The sequence below is a fragment of the Eptatretus burgeri genome, chromosome 7 (assembly GCF_056783735.1).
Source record: "Eptatretus burgeri isolate ZD-2024b chromosome 7, Ebu_testis_v1, whole genome shotgun sequence".
In the NCBI taxonomy this organism is placed as follows: domain Eukaryota; kingdom Metazoa; phylum Chordata; class Myxini; order Myxiniformes; family Myxinidae; genus Eptatretus; species Eptatretus burgeri.
The window spans coordinates 105929139-105943583 of NC_140967.1; the positions used below are offsets into that span (position 1 = coordinate 105929139).

General features: G+C 46.0%; 1 protein-coding gene across 1 annotated transcript in view; it reads right to left on the minus strand.

Annotated features, from left to right (window-relative positions):
- Positions 1-14445, minus strand: part of LOC147024039 (sodium-dependent noradrenaline transporter-like) — an 86772-nt gene that overhangs the window by 5983 nt on the left and 66344 nt on the right. Inside the window, exons 11-12 of the mRNA XM_085890203.1 lie at positions 4778-4877; positions 4395-4495 (exon numbers count right to left, since the gene is read on the minus strand). Of these exons, the coding sequence (XP_085746329.1) occupies positions 4395-4495; positions 4778-4877 (201 nt within the window). The remainder of the gene's footprint in view (positions 1-4394; positions 4496-4777; positions 4878-14445) is intronic.

Genomic DNA, 14445 nt, shown 5'->3' on the forward strand with positions numbered 1-14445 from the left:
CAATAAGATAATTGGGGGTTGATGAGTCAAGTAAGTCCTGAGAGTGGACTGAATCAGTCTGTGGGTAGAAACTTCATGAAAAGGTCATTTATTACCTCCACCACCGAAGGTGAAGGAGGTTATGTTTTCAACCCTTTCTGTCTGTGTGTCTTTGTACAGGATATCTCAAAAAGTTGTGAACGGATTCGGATAAAACTTGGTGTGCACGTTGGGTGTGTGACAAGGAAGAAATGGTTCAATTTTGGTGAAGATCCAGATCCGGATTTGATAATTTTTAAACTGATTCTTCACCATAGAGAGATGGGGGCGAAACCGATATTAGAGCATGATATCTCAAAAAAAGTTGAATCCGGACGAAATTTGGTGGACAGGTTGGGTGTGTGACGAGGAGGAATTGATTCGATTTTGGTGAAGATGTGAATCCGGATCTGGACACGAGAATTATTTAATTTTTAAAGTGGTTCTTCACCATTGAGAGATAGTTGGCCAAAAACGATATAGTTCTGTATGGCATGATATTTCAAAAACGTATTGGGCCCGATATGTTTTCCTGGATCAGGCATTACGTGGCGGAGGGATGCGCTCTACCGAGTGCCCTTCTAGTTACTAAATTCAGGAGTTTTACCTCTGCCACCGAAGGTGGACGGAGGTTACGCTTTCAGCCCTGTTTGTTTGTCCGTGAGCAGGACGGATTTGGATGGAACCTGCTGGACGGGTTGGGTGTGTAACAAGGACGAAATTATTGGATTTTGATGAAATGCACATCACATCACACCTTTACTGGTGCGAATCAATTGGAACAAAGATACTCCAAGCACACCCACCCCCTCTTCACTCCAAAGTGCCAATGAGGAACAAAAGGGCATTTAAAGTGATCGGAGCTGGGCAGTGACAGGGAAGCATCGTTGGAAGGAACAGCAAAGCTGGTAGTGAGTGTAGGAAGGAAGGATTCGAGGATTTGGGGATTTTGGGATTTTGCGATGCTCTGGCTGTGGTCCCATGTCCTATCCAGAGGCCGTCGGTTCCATCGAAGGAGTTTCTTGGCTGGAGTTACAATCCTGGACACGGAACACCACTCCGATGCAGATGTTTAGGACAATCTTTATTTTTCAAGGGAAAAAGCCAAATCATAAGCTTGGATCTCGAAAGAAAGCTGTGGCTTGTACATATGTGTGGATTTCAAACGATGCTAGCAAAGTAGAAAGATCGTCTGGCGTGGGTTTTTTTATGATCATTTCTGGATAATTCATGTGGTTTTTGTTAAAAATGACCCAGTAAGTCATAAATCACTGCACCACCTAATTCAACGAACATAATATGTATTACAAAGAATAAATCAAATAAACAACCCCTCCCGACTGTATCGTAACTTGGATGTGAAATCAAAAACAGATTCATTCTTTGGCCTGAGTTCCGCAGCTCACCACTCTGTGGTTCAGTTTTTATTAACACACGTTGTCGAGTCTCATGGAGGAGGCCCTTCCAAAATTGGAAGGGTCGCAGATTCGTGGGGTGGGGGAGAGCGAGGTGAGTGGAGGACACAGGGAATAACTTGTGTGTACATTAAATTAACCAAGACCTCGCGAGGAGAATAGCCCGTCAAAACGATGAGTGCACAAAACTCAACACGGAGGATTACAATCAATACAAAGTTATGGATTATGTCCGATGAACTATTTGCAATAAATAATACAGCACAATAAATGAGAGACTTTCCATTGGGAGGATTAGTGGTAAGAGGAGCAATCTGTGAACAAATTTGTCAAAATATTGCAGCTTGGAATGAGAGAATTGTAGCTTTAGTGTGGCATTTGTATTGTAGCCCCCCCCTGCCCCTCGACCCCAACAGGGAGATAAGGTGTTTTGTAGAACCCTTACCCCCCCCCCCCACCAACAGGAGGGTAAGGCCATCTTTGTCATCCAGACACACATGTACAAATCGTGCACACGCACACAGAGGTGGATACTTTCAAACCAGGGAGGACTCCGTTCCACCTTCTGGAACCCACATATGGAGATAACAACCAACGGCACGCACGCGCACGCATGCACGCACGCACGCACGCACGCACACACACACACACACACACACACCTGGTAGGTCTCCGTTACATCTCCTGAACCCCACTCATGTGAACATCACAGTCAATGACACGCACATTATTATATTTCGTATGCAGCCTATGGCCACTGTTTGTGTCATTGTCGTGAGCATGGCTGGACCGCTGATGCAGTGCCCCCTGGTTACAATTTCAGCTGGTACTCATTTTGCCGACCACGGAAGGATGACAGTCTGAATCAACCCGTCTGATGTTATTTATTTAACAACACGACTGGGGCTCAAACTCAATACCCAAAGAACTAAAATCAGTCCCCTTGACCGTGAAGCCAACACCAGGCTTTCATTGCACACATTGCCGTACATAACAGACACGATCTTCGAAACAACTACAACTACAACAACAATAAAAATCTAGCAAATTTCTCATTACTCTATTTGAATTACATGCATGGAGGAACATCCTTCTGTATTTACATACTCTTCAGCTTTGAGAAGTCAGGCTAAAACCTGAAATTGCGTTCAAAAACCTTCATTTATTCAATAATTTGCTCCCCCCCCTTTATTTGCCCAGTGTATAATGCCACAGATCGCTGCCAACATCATCTTGAAAATAATAAATACAACCCGATGTACATTCATGAAGCGAAAACGTGCATATTGCTTGTGTGCGTATAGAATATATCGTGGTTATTAACCTCGGCCGAATCCAATTGCACTGAGCCATGGACGGACCCCCGAGGCCTAAGGCCTGAGGTCTGCAGCCTGTGCTGCTCAACAAAAATGGTGGCACATGATTTTGATTGTGGGCAGAGTCGAGCGAGCTGTGCAACCAATGGGGCAGAGGCAGTCGAGACATCACTTCCGTGAACGTGAGGTCACTTCCTCCCTTTCCAGAGAAATAAATACGCAGGGTCTTTATATACATCTATAGATTTTTCTTGGATGTATCTGATCCAAAACTCATGGTGATGAGAATGAGGTGAACTCAAATTTATTGGGACCATATATGCCCCAAATGGAGTAGGATAATGCGGCATTAAGTTTACAAGAGGACTCACGTCCACTCATTCCTCTTTTTCCCACCTCTGGAACCAACTTCCACATTCTCCTCCATCTCATTATTCCCTCCAGGTCTTCAAGACAGATGTTCATCATCATCTTAGATCATCCCCCAATCCATAACCATGATCTTCTCTCCCCTCATTAACGCCCACCCCAAGCGCTCCAACTTCCAAATCTCCAGTCCCCCCCCCCCAAACCGATAGTGTCCTTCTATGTCCATCTTGTCCACTACATGCATCTTCTCCTGCCCCCCTATTCCTGCCCAACCCCATTCTTTGTCCAAGTCTGCCTCGATGTTGGCCTTAACTTCTGCTGTTGGTATTTCTGCCTCCTCTTTCAACTGTTCTTTTTACCTGATTGTGTCCTTATACATTCAGTATACTAGAACAAGCAATGCAATGAGCCTCGACTATGAAAATAAAGTAAAAACTAGAAGGGTACTCGGTAGAGCGCATACCTCCGCTATATCATGCTATATATCGTTTTTGGCCCCATCTCTCAAGAGTTAAAATCTTCTTCTTCTTCTTCTTCTTCTTCTTCTTCTTCTTCTTCTTCTTTCAGCTGCTCCCGTTAGGGGTCACCACAGCGGATCATGCGTATGATCCGCATAGTGATTTGGCACATGTTTTACGCCGGATGCCCTTCCTGACGCAACCCTGGTCGCCTATTACGACACAGGGATATGGTACACCTATTTTAACCGGGGTATACACCGGCCCAGTATACTGGTACTCATTTCGCTGACCTCGGAAGGATGACAGGCTGAGTCAACCCCCTGGTGTATTAATTTAGTGGCCCAACGGGGCTTGAACTCAGGACCTTTTGGATCCCAAGCTGCTGCCCTCACCACTGCGCCAACACCAGGATATTCAACAGTTAAAATCACTTTGAAAATTAAATAGTCCTCGGATACGGATCCGGATCTTCACCAAAATCGAATCAATTCGTCCTGGTCACACAACCAACCTATCCACCATATTTCATCCGAATCTGTTCACAACGTTTTAAGATATCTTGCACACAAACAAACAAGCAAACAGACAGAAAGGGGTGAAAACATAACCTCCTTCACCTTCAGTGGCGGAGGTAAAAAAAAAAACAAAGGTGTACGATGATGTCTGCCATGATTCCTCCAAGAGAGATGAGTGTACTTGTGTCAAAGCAGATTTCGCTTGATCCTGGCATTGTTGGTCGAACATCAAATGTGAATCATGTAAACAGTCGTTAATCTTAAAATATTTAGATCCTCTAACTCCAGGTGTGACCTCACCAAAAGGCAGCAGGGGCTCAAAATCTTCCAGCAGACTCGCCAGTAAAGTCCAGGCCTGAATCCCATCATTTTCTCAATGTCATCACTGAAGCGATCCACACCTGCAGATATTTGTGCAGGTACTATAAAATTGATCCTCATAATCCCAGCAATAATCCACTTGATAATGAACAGGTAGAATGTGCTGATAAGCTCTGGTTTCATGGTTCATTGTAATCAAACTAAAGATACTATGGCAATCAAGAACTGGACTGAAATGTGCAGATCAAAATGTTTTGGAATAACCCACTTTTTCAAAATGACAACCTTATGCTCTACCTGTCTTTGTACAAACTAAAAGGAGGTGTCAATGAACATCCTTTGTTAAAACGATAGGAACATACCGTAAAACCAGGCCACTCCGATTGCTTCAATCAACACTGCAAACATGATGGATGTGCCAGCTGCAAAGTTGTCCAACAATGTGACCATGAAGATCCCTCCCTTTGAGAGGAAAACAACCAGGATTACCGACCGTAAAAAAGAACAATTCTGTTTGAATTGGGAAGCACTCAAAAACCATGCAATGAATCAGACAGATTACAGATAACACTGCACGAAGGCTTGCCTCATACAAACTTCTAAACTCACAAAAGAGAAAGCAATGGGAGACTCACGAAAGAGAAGATAATGACAATGGTCAGTGAATCATATGTGCAACAAAGGCTTGTGAAGAGTCAATTTAGAAAATGGCGTCCACTCAACGAACAGCCACCTTTCTCCAACCATTAACATTTGGGTGCGACATTGACAGTCACAACACAAAGCATATGGATTCAAAGATCCACACATCAGGCATCTCACACAGGGAAACAGCAAGTCATCTCAGGTGTATTCAATTGAACACTTCACCTCATTCAATTGATGGCTGGAACCGTATTCACCGAACATGGTCATGAGGACCACAATCGAACAGCCACTGAAACTTAAAATTTGACTATCACCATCTGTATGTATATATATATATATATATATATATATATATATATATATATATATATATATATATATATATATATATATATATATATATATATATATATATATATATATATATATATATATATATATATATATATATATATATATATATATATATATATATATATATATATATATATATATATATATATATATATATATATATATATATACATTGTTACGGTTGTGGAAATTCGCAAACCACCATTCAGGTCCCGTAGGTGAGATATCTCTGTAAGTACATGTGTAGTTAGCCCCAAACCCGTTGTTTAGAGGGAATAAATGTGATTCATTCGGGCTGCGACGCTTTGACATAGCCGTTTTTCTGTTCTATCTTTATTTTGAACCAACCACGCTCCAACCATCACACAACAACAACGCCAACAGCCACGATCTTTACCTTCACAACTCGCTCCCGCAAACATTGCATCAACGCCATTCCAAACGGCACCATGGCCATAAACCACCACCATAAACCCTCCACCACCTTCACCTCTCTCCTTCTGCGGCCATTCCCGCACCACCTGTGAGCACCGAACGTCAGGCTGTCCTGGGCTCGTACGGGACGCGCGCCGAGCCGCGAGTGCAAAATGCGGCCTTTCCGAGGAGAATTCGGATCAGGAATGCTACACGCCCACTTCTGATCCGTCCAATCAGCAAGCGCGGGGCGAGTTGGCTCCGCCTCCACACGCGTCTGTGTGGAATCGAGATATGCAAATTCTAGGATCAGGGGAGATTCACGCCCCTTTTTCTCCGTCCAATGGGCGAGCGTGGCTCCGCCCCCGAGCTCGTTCTGATCCAGAAATTTGCATATGGGTTCTCCTGCCGGCCTATAAAGCGCCGAGCGCGGGGCGAATCTGGGCAGAGTCGTTTTGGGCAGAGTCGGCCTTGGAAGAGCCGGCCTTGGAAGAGCCGGCCTTGGAAGAGCCGGCCTTGGAAGAGCCGGCCTTGTAAGAGTGGAGAGTGGCAGAAGAGCGGAGAGTGGCAGAAGAGCGGAGAGAGTTTTGGGCAGAGGCAGTTTGGAGCGCGGAGTGGAGTCAGGAGGCAAGGGCGTCCCGGTGGTTTTCGGCAGTCGGCTGAGGAGAATTGGGGGAAGAGACCAAAGAGGTCGGGTCCGAGGCAAGGAAGACTGCGGTCGGCGATGAGGTCGCGGTGGAATCGCTCGTCATGGGACCCAAGCAAGCCAGCTATACTCTTTCCCCAGAGCATCAACAATTCCCCCCCCCCTTTTTCCCCCGCGCTGAGATAGTGCGAAAAGGGTACCTGTTCCCAGCCCACTCCTAGCAGTGCCAACGAAACCCGTGAAGGAGCACAAAGTCGGGGCACCGCCGTGCTGCCACATTTGCGGCTCATCACAAAGACGCGGTAGGACCCACCCGGTCTCGCGGACCTGACCGCTCTTTCAGGTCCCGCGCAAATATTGGCCCACAGGCCCCGTCTGCCCCCTTGTCTTTGAGGGTGGCCTTTTCTTTTGTTTCTGTGTAAACGTGTGTGTGTGGCACCAGTCTGGTGAAGTAAAACTGTTCAAGTGTTGCCGTGTGTCGGTCTTAGTCGGTAGTATCTCTGCGTCATTGTTTCTTTTGTTATATTTGCTTTTTGTGCATAATTGCTTTCACTGTATATGTGTGCTCTCCGTGTGCCGCGGAATAAATATGCATCATGTTGAACTGTTTTCCCGTTTCGCTTCGTCTTTTCTTTAATTGAATCTCCATCTTGCTTCACGTAAATGGTTGGTAGTGGGCTTAATACTCCCGATAATTAATCGGAACCGTCGAGGCCGACGATAGCACCGCTCGGTTATCCCGATAGTACGGAATGGATCGCTTAAGCGGCCCGTGTCCGGAGTCGACCGGCGATCGCCCGGTCTACCCTCCGCGTGGGTACTTAGGTAGGTCGAGTTTGGCGAACAACCCTATCCCACGCGGGGGGCCGATTCGCACGATCGTGGTCAGGCCGAAAGGCCCACCCGTGACTAGCTCTTGGCGTTAGTCCGAGAGGGTCACGACAGAATTGTCCGTCCGGTGGGCGACGTGCCGCGATTCGGGTTACGTGGCCGTTCGCACGCCGGCGGGCGCGAATTCGCAACAATATATATATATATATATATATATATATATATATATATATATATATATATATATATATATATATATATATATATATATATATATATATATATATATATATATATATATATATATATATATATATATATATATATACAGTGGGGAGAACAAGTATTTGATACACTGCCAATTTTGCAGGTTTTCCCACTTACAAAGCACGGAGAGGTCTGTAATTTTTATCATAGGTACACTTCAACTGTGAAAGACGGAATCTTAAACAAAAATCCTGAAAATCACATTGTATGATTTTTAAAGAATTAATTTGCATTTTATTGCATGAAGTAAGTATTTGATACATCAGAAAAACAGAACTTAATATTTGGTGCAGAAATCTTTGTTTGCAATTACAGAGATCAGACGTTTCCTGTAGTTCTTAACCAGGTTTGCACAGACTGCAGCAGGGATTTTGGCCCACTCCTCCATACAGATCTCCAGATCCTTCAGGTTTCGGCGCTGTCGCTGGGCAACACAGACTTTCAGCTCCCTCCAAAGATTTTCTGTTGGGTTCAGGTCTGGAGACTGGCTTGGCCACTCCAGGACCTTGAGATGCTTCTTTCGGAGCCACTCCTTAGTTGCCCTGGCTGTGTGTTTCGGGTCGTTGTCATGCTGGAAGACCCAGCCATGCCCCATCTTCAATGCTCTTGTTGAGGGAAGGAGGTTGTTGGCCAAGATCTCGCGATACATGGCCCCATCCATCCTCCCTTCAATATGGTGCAGTCGTCCTGTCCCCTTTGCAGAAAAGTATCCCCAAAGAATGATGTTTCCACCTCCATGCTTCATGGTTGGGATGGTGTTCTTGGGTTTGTACTCATCCTTCTTCTTCCTCCAAATACGGCGAGTGGAGTTTCAACCAAAAAGCTCTATTTTGGTCTCATCAGCCAACATGACCTTCTCCTATTCCTCCTCTGGATCATCCAGATGGTCATTGGCAAACTTTAGACGGGCCTGGACATGTGCTGGCTTGAGCAGAGGGACCTTGCGTGTGCTGCAGGATTTTAATCCATGACGGCGTAGTGTGTTACTTATGGTTTTCTTTGATACTGTGGTCCCAGCTCTCTTCAGGTCATTGACCAGGTCCTGCCGTGTAGTTCTTGGCTGATCCCTCACCTTTCTCATGTTCATTGAGGCTCCACGAGGTCAGATCTTGCATGGAGCCCCAGACCTCGGGAGATTGACTGTTATCTTGAACTTCTTCCACTTTCTAATAATTGCGCCAAAAGTTGTTGCCTTCTCACCAAGCTGCTTGCCTATTGTCCTGTAGCCCATCCCATCCTTGTGCAAGTCTACAATTTTGTTCCTGATGTCCTGAGACAGCTCGCTGGTCTTGCCCTTTGTGGAGAGGTTGGAGTCTGATTGATTGAGTGTGGACAGCTGTCTTTTATGCAGATAACGAGTTCAAACAGGTGCAGTTAATACAGGTAATGAGTGGAGAATGGGAGGGCTTCTTAAAGACAAAACTAACAGGTCTGTGAGAGCCAGAATTCTTACTGGTTGGTCGGTGATCAAATACTTTTTTCATGCAATAAAATGCAAATTAATTATTTAAAAATCATACAATGTGATTTTCAGGATTTTTGTTTTAGATTCCGTCTGTCACAGTTGAAGTGTACCTATGATAAAAATTACAGACCTCTATGTGCTTTGTAAGTGGGAAAACCTGCAAAATCGGCAGTGTATCAAATACTTGTTCTCCCCTCTGTGTATATATATATACACACACACATATAAATAATAAAATACACAAACATATATACAATATACATATAAATAATAAAATCTTCTTCTTTTGACTGCTCCCGTTAGGGGTCGCCACAGCGGATCATTTGTTATGATCCGCATACTGATTAGGCACAGGCTTTTACGCCGGATGCCCTTCCTGACGCAACCCTGGTCGCCTCTTATGACACAGGGATTAGGATTGGGTTTCGCCATGATTCCGGGCTGCCCTACACCCTCTCATAGCGTGGCCCAGCGTAGAGCTCCCATCCTCAAACGATCCTCCGAGTAGCCGGATTACAGCCGCACGCCACTATGCCTGGTAGATATAAATAATAAAATACACAAACATGTATATATATATATATATATATATATATATATATATATATATATATATATATATATATTGTTGCGAATTCACGCCCGCCGGCGTGCGATCGGCCACGTGACTCGAATCGCGGCACGTCGCCCACCGGACGGACAATTCTGTCGTGACCCTCCGGGAACTACCGCCCGGAGCCAGTCACGGGTGGGCCTTTCGGCCTCACCACGATCGTGCCAATCGGCCCCGGCGTGGGATAGGGTTGTTCGCCAAACTCGACCTACCTAAGTACCCATGCGGATGGTAAACCGGGTGATCGCACCTCGCCGCAGGTCGACTCCGGACACGGGCCGCTTAAGCGGTCCGTTCCGTACTATCGGGCGTATTAAGCCTACTACGAACCCTTTACTTGAAGCAAGATGGAGGTTCAACAAAGGGAAGGATGCAGCGAAACGGGGAACAAGTTCACACAAGCACTTTATTCACACAGACACTGACACGAAGCACACATATACAGCCAAACAGAATCAGAATGCACATAATGCAAATGCAAGAAGAAAAACAATAAAGCAACGACGACGCAGAGCTTGAACCAACTAAGATTTACTACACAGAACACAATGCAATTTTACTTCACCAGACTGGCGCCACACACACGTTTACACAGAACCCAAAAGAAATGGAAGTCGCGACTTCCCTGAGCGTGTCGAGTCCCTCTCTGACGTCCGTCGAAGTGGTCCCGCCTGGCCGCGACTCCGTGCCCGAGCGTGGTAGGCGAGGCCTCTCCGGCATCCCTCGCGCCTGCACGTGTTGGCCACTCGACGCCACGGACCGAGTGTTCGGTGCTATCCCAGCGCGGGGGGGGGGGGAAACGTGGATGCCCGAAGTCGGGGGAGGGGAATGGTGGACGCTCCTTCCCGCCAGCAGGGTCTTGCAACTGCCCCACAAAAGACCAGGCCAGCGGCCACCAGGACAAGCGAGCCGGAAGACGAGAGCGAGAGCAACCACGAAGCAAGTATATCCACCGAGCAAGAGCATCCACACAACTGCTTCCCCCGTCTCCGACTTTTATATCCTCGCAGCTCTGCCCTGTTGCTCCGCCCCGTTCTTTGCTCCACCCCCTTTGAGGCGCTTCGAGAAGGGTCTCGAAGAGGGGCGTTCCTCCTCCCTGCCCGCGTCACACCGTGCATCCATCAATCGAGCGCCAGCTACCCTCCCCTCGCTTCTCTCCCCTCACACCTAGCGCGGAGAAGAATGGCGCGAAAAGCCCACCGAGCATCCTCGTTGGTTTTTATTTGAAATAAAAGATAGAGAAAGAAAAATGACTGACTCAAAGCGGCGCAGCCCGAATGAATCACATTTATTCCCTCTAAACAACGGGTTTGGGGCTAACTACACATGTACTTACAGAGATATCTCACCTACGGGACCTGGATGGTCCTTTCAATTTCAAGACCTGGAAATTGCGAATTTCCACAGCCGTAACAATATTATACATATATATATATATATATATATATATATATATATATATATATATATATATATATATATATATATATATATATATATATATATATATATATATATATATATATATATATATATACTCGCCTGGTGTTGGCATAGTGGTTAGGGTAGCGGCTTGGGATCCAAAAGGACCTGAGTTCAAGCCCCGTTGGCCGCTTGAATTAATACACACCAGGAGGTTGACTCAGCCTGTCATCCTTCCGAGGTCGGCGAAGTGAGTACCAGTGTAATGGGCCCAGGGTATGCCCTGGTTAGAATAGGTGTACCAGATCCCTGTGTCGTAAGAGGCGACCAGGGTTGCGTTAGGAAGGGCATCCGGCATAAAAGCATGTGCCAAATCATTATGCGGATCATAACCGATGATCCGCTGTGGCGACCCCTAACGGGAGCAGCCCAAAGAAGAAGAAGAAGATATATATATATATATATATATATATATATATATATATATATATATATATATATATATATATATATATAAACCAAGTCAAAAACACCAGGGGGTTGACTCAGCCTGCCATCCTTCCGAGGTCAGCGAAATGAGTACCAGTTGTACTGGGCCCAGTGTATGCCCGGGTTAGAATTGGTGTACCATATCCCTGTGTGTCGTAAGAGGTGACCAGGGTTGCATCAGGAAGGGCATCCGGCGTAAAAACCTATGCCAAATCATTATGCGGACAACAAAACGAATAAGACGGTTGATCCGCTGTGGCGACCCCTCACGGGAGCGAGCCGAAAGAAGAAGAAGAAGATATCTATATATATATATATATATATATATATATATATATATATATATATATATATATATATATATATATATTTACATATAGAGGGTGAGTCAAAAGTAGCTCCCGATTTCTGTTTTTTCGGCTGTCAGATTCTTTCTGGGAAGTCATGTTGTTAATTTTCTTGCAAATTATTAATTTTCGTAATTTATTTATTTTTCATTTTGTTTTGCAGGTTATTGCTGTGAGTTTAGAAAGTTACTGAATTTGCACCAAATTGAACCATGAATTTCCTTTCAATGAATCAACGCTTTGTGTCCATGAAACATTACTACAAATGTAATGAACAACCAACGATGGCGGCACGCCGTTTGGCGTTTGGAATTCGATATTAATCCACCTCAGGGAAGAAACATACGATTGATTGTCGAGAAATTTGAAGCAACAGGGTCGGTAGCCACTTCAAAGAAGTCCGGTTATCCGAAAACTGCAACAAATGTAGCTAGGGCTGAAGAAGCCATCAGAAGACTGGAACAAAGTCCGCAAAAGTCAACTCGCCGTTTATCTGCAGAGTTTGAAGTGAGCCAATCAAGTGTTATCCGTATCCTTCACCAGAAAAAATGGAAACCTTACATTCCATGCTGACTGCATGCCCTTCATGATGGAGATGACGACCGCCGTCTTAAATTTTGCGGAGTTCTCAGCTTAAGTTCACGAAGAGGACAAAATGCTAGACAACATCTGGTGGTCAGATGAGGCATGTTTTAAGCTTATGGCACAATTAACAGACACAATTGTGTCTACTGGGCTGCGAATAACCCAAGAGTGACAGTTGAGAAGGAGGTAAATTTACCTGGATTGACAGTTTTGACAGCCATATCTCCATTAGGGATAATTGGACCCCATTTTTTTCAGGGATCTGTCACTGCAGATATTTACCTGGACATGCTGCAAACCTTCTTTTGGCCCAGGGTACAAGATCAGGACTGTTATTTCCAGCATGATGGAGCTCAACCTCATTATGGACGTTATGTTCGTCAGTGGCTTGATGAAAACTTTCCCAGAAAGTGGATCAGCCGCCGTGGTCCGATCGAGTGGCCGGCACGCCCCCAGACGTTACACCTCCAGATTTCTTTTTTTGGGGGCTCATGAAAGATTTTGTTTATCGTGAAAAACCTCGTACCATTCAGGAACTGAAGGCTCAAATCACTGCAAAGATTGAGGAAATTGATATCGAACTCTGCAGACGTGTGTGCCGCTCTGTGCCTGTTCGGCTGCAATTGTGCATCGATCACGAGGGAGGGCACTTTGAAAATTGCAACTAAAAAGCTTGGTGCAGTTACGTAATATTTTTTTCTTGAATAAATGGTTAGATAAACATGTCATTCATTTATTTCTACATTCTTGTTCACTGTAATACAAATGGCAAACAAACAATCAACTGACAGAAATTGGGTGCTACTTCTGCCTCACCCTGTGTGTGTGTGTATATATATATATTGTTGTGGATTCGCGCCCGCCGGCGTGCGAACGGCCACGTAACTCGAATCGGGGCACGTCGCCCACCGGATGGACAATCCCGTCGTGACCCTATCGGACTAACGCCGGGAACTAGTCACAGGTGGACCTTTCGGCCTCACCACGATCGTGCCAATCGGCCCCCGCGTGGGATAGGGTTGCTCGCCAAATTCGACCTACCTAAGTACCCACACGGAGGGTAGACCGGGCGATCGCACCTCGCCGCAGGTCGACTTCGGACACGGGCCACTTTAAGCGACCCGTTCCGTACTATCGGGATAACCGAGCGGTGTTATCGTCGGCCTCGACGGTTCGATTAATTATCGGGCGTTTTAGCCCACGACCAACCCTTTACGTGAAGTAAGATGGAGATTCAATAAAGGAAAAGACGAAGCGAAACGGGAAAACAGTTCAACATAAAGCACATTTATTTCGCGATGAACGGAAAGCACACATATACAATTACACCAAAAGCAAATGTAAAAGAAGAAGAAGAAACACACAATAATGCACAAAAAGCAAATGCAACAATGCAGATCTAACCGACTACTGAGCACACGGCAACACTGATACAGTTTTACTTCACAGACGGCGCCGACAACACATACACTCAAAGCAAAAGAAAAGGACCACCCTCAAGGATGAGGGGGGTAGGCGGGCCTGGGGCCGAGACCGCGTCGGGCCTACCCGTCTGATGATGAGCCGCAAGATGGCGGTGGCGCCCCGACTCCGCGGGCCTCGCGGACAGTGTCTGGTAGGGGGTGGGAACGGGGCCCCCTTTTCGCAATATCTCAGCGCGGGGGGAAACAGGAGGGGGTTGTTGATGCTCGGGGGAAGGAGGATATCTCCCTGTCTCGGGTCCCGCGACGAGCGTCTCCACCACGACCTCGGTCGCGCCGCCGGCCTCTCCCTCCGCAGCTCCCCGACTCCGACACGAGCACCCCCTCGACCGCCTTCGCCGCCGCCACCTCTCCACAGCTCCGTCCAACCGTCTTCTCCGACTCCTCTCTTGACTCGTCCCAACTCTTCACTGACTCCGAACTCTTCACTGACTACTACTGCTTCTTCTTCCCAACTCCACCGACTCC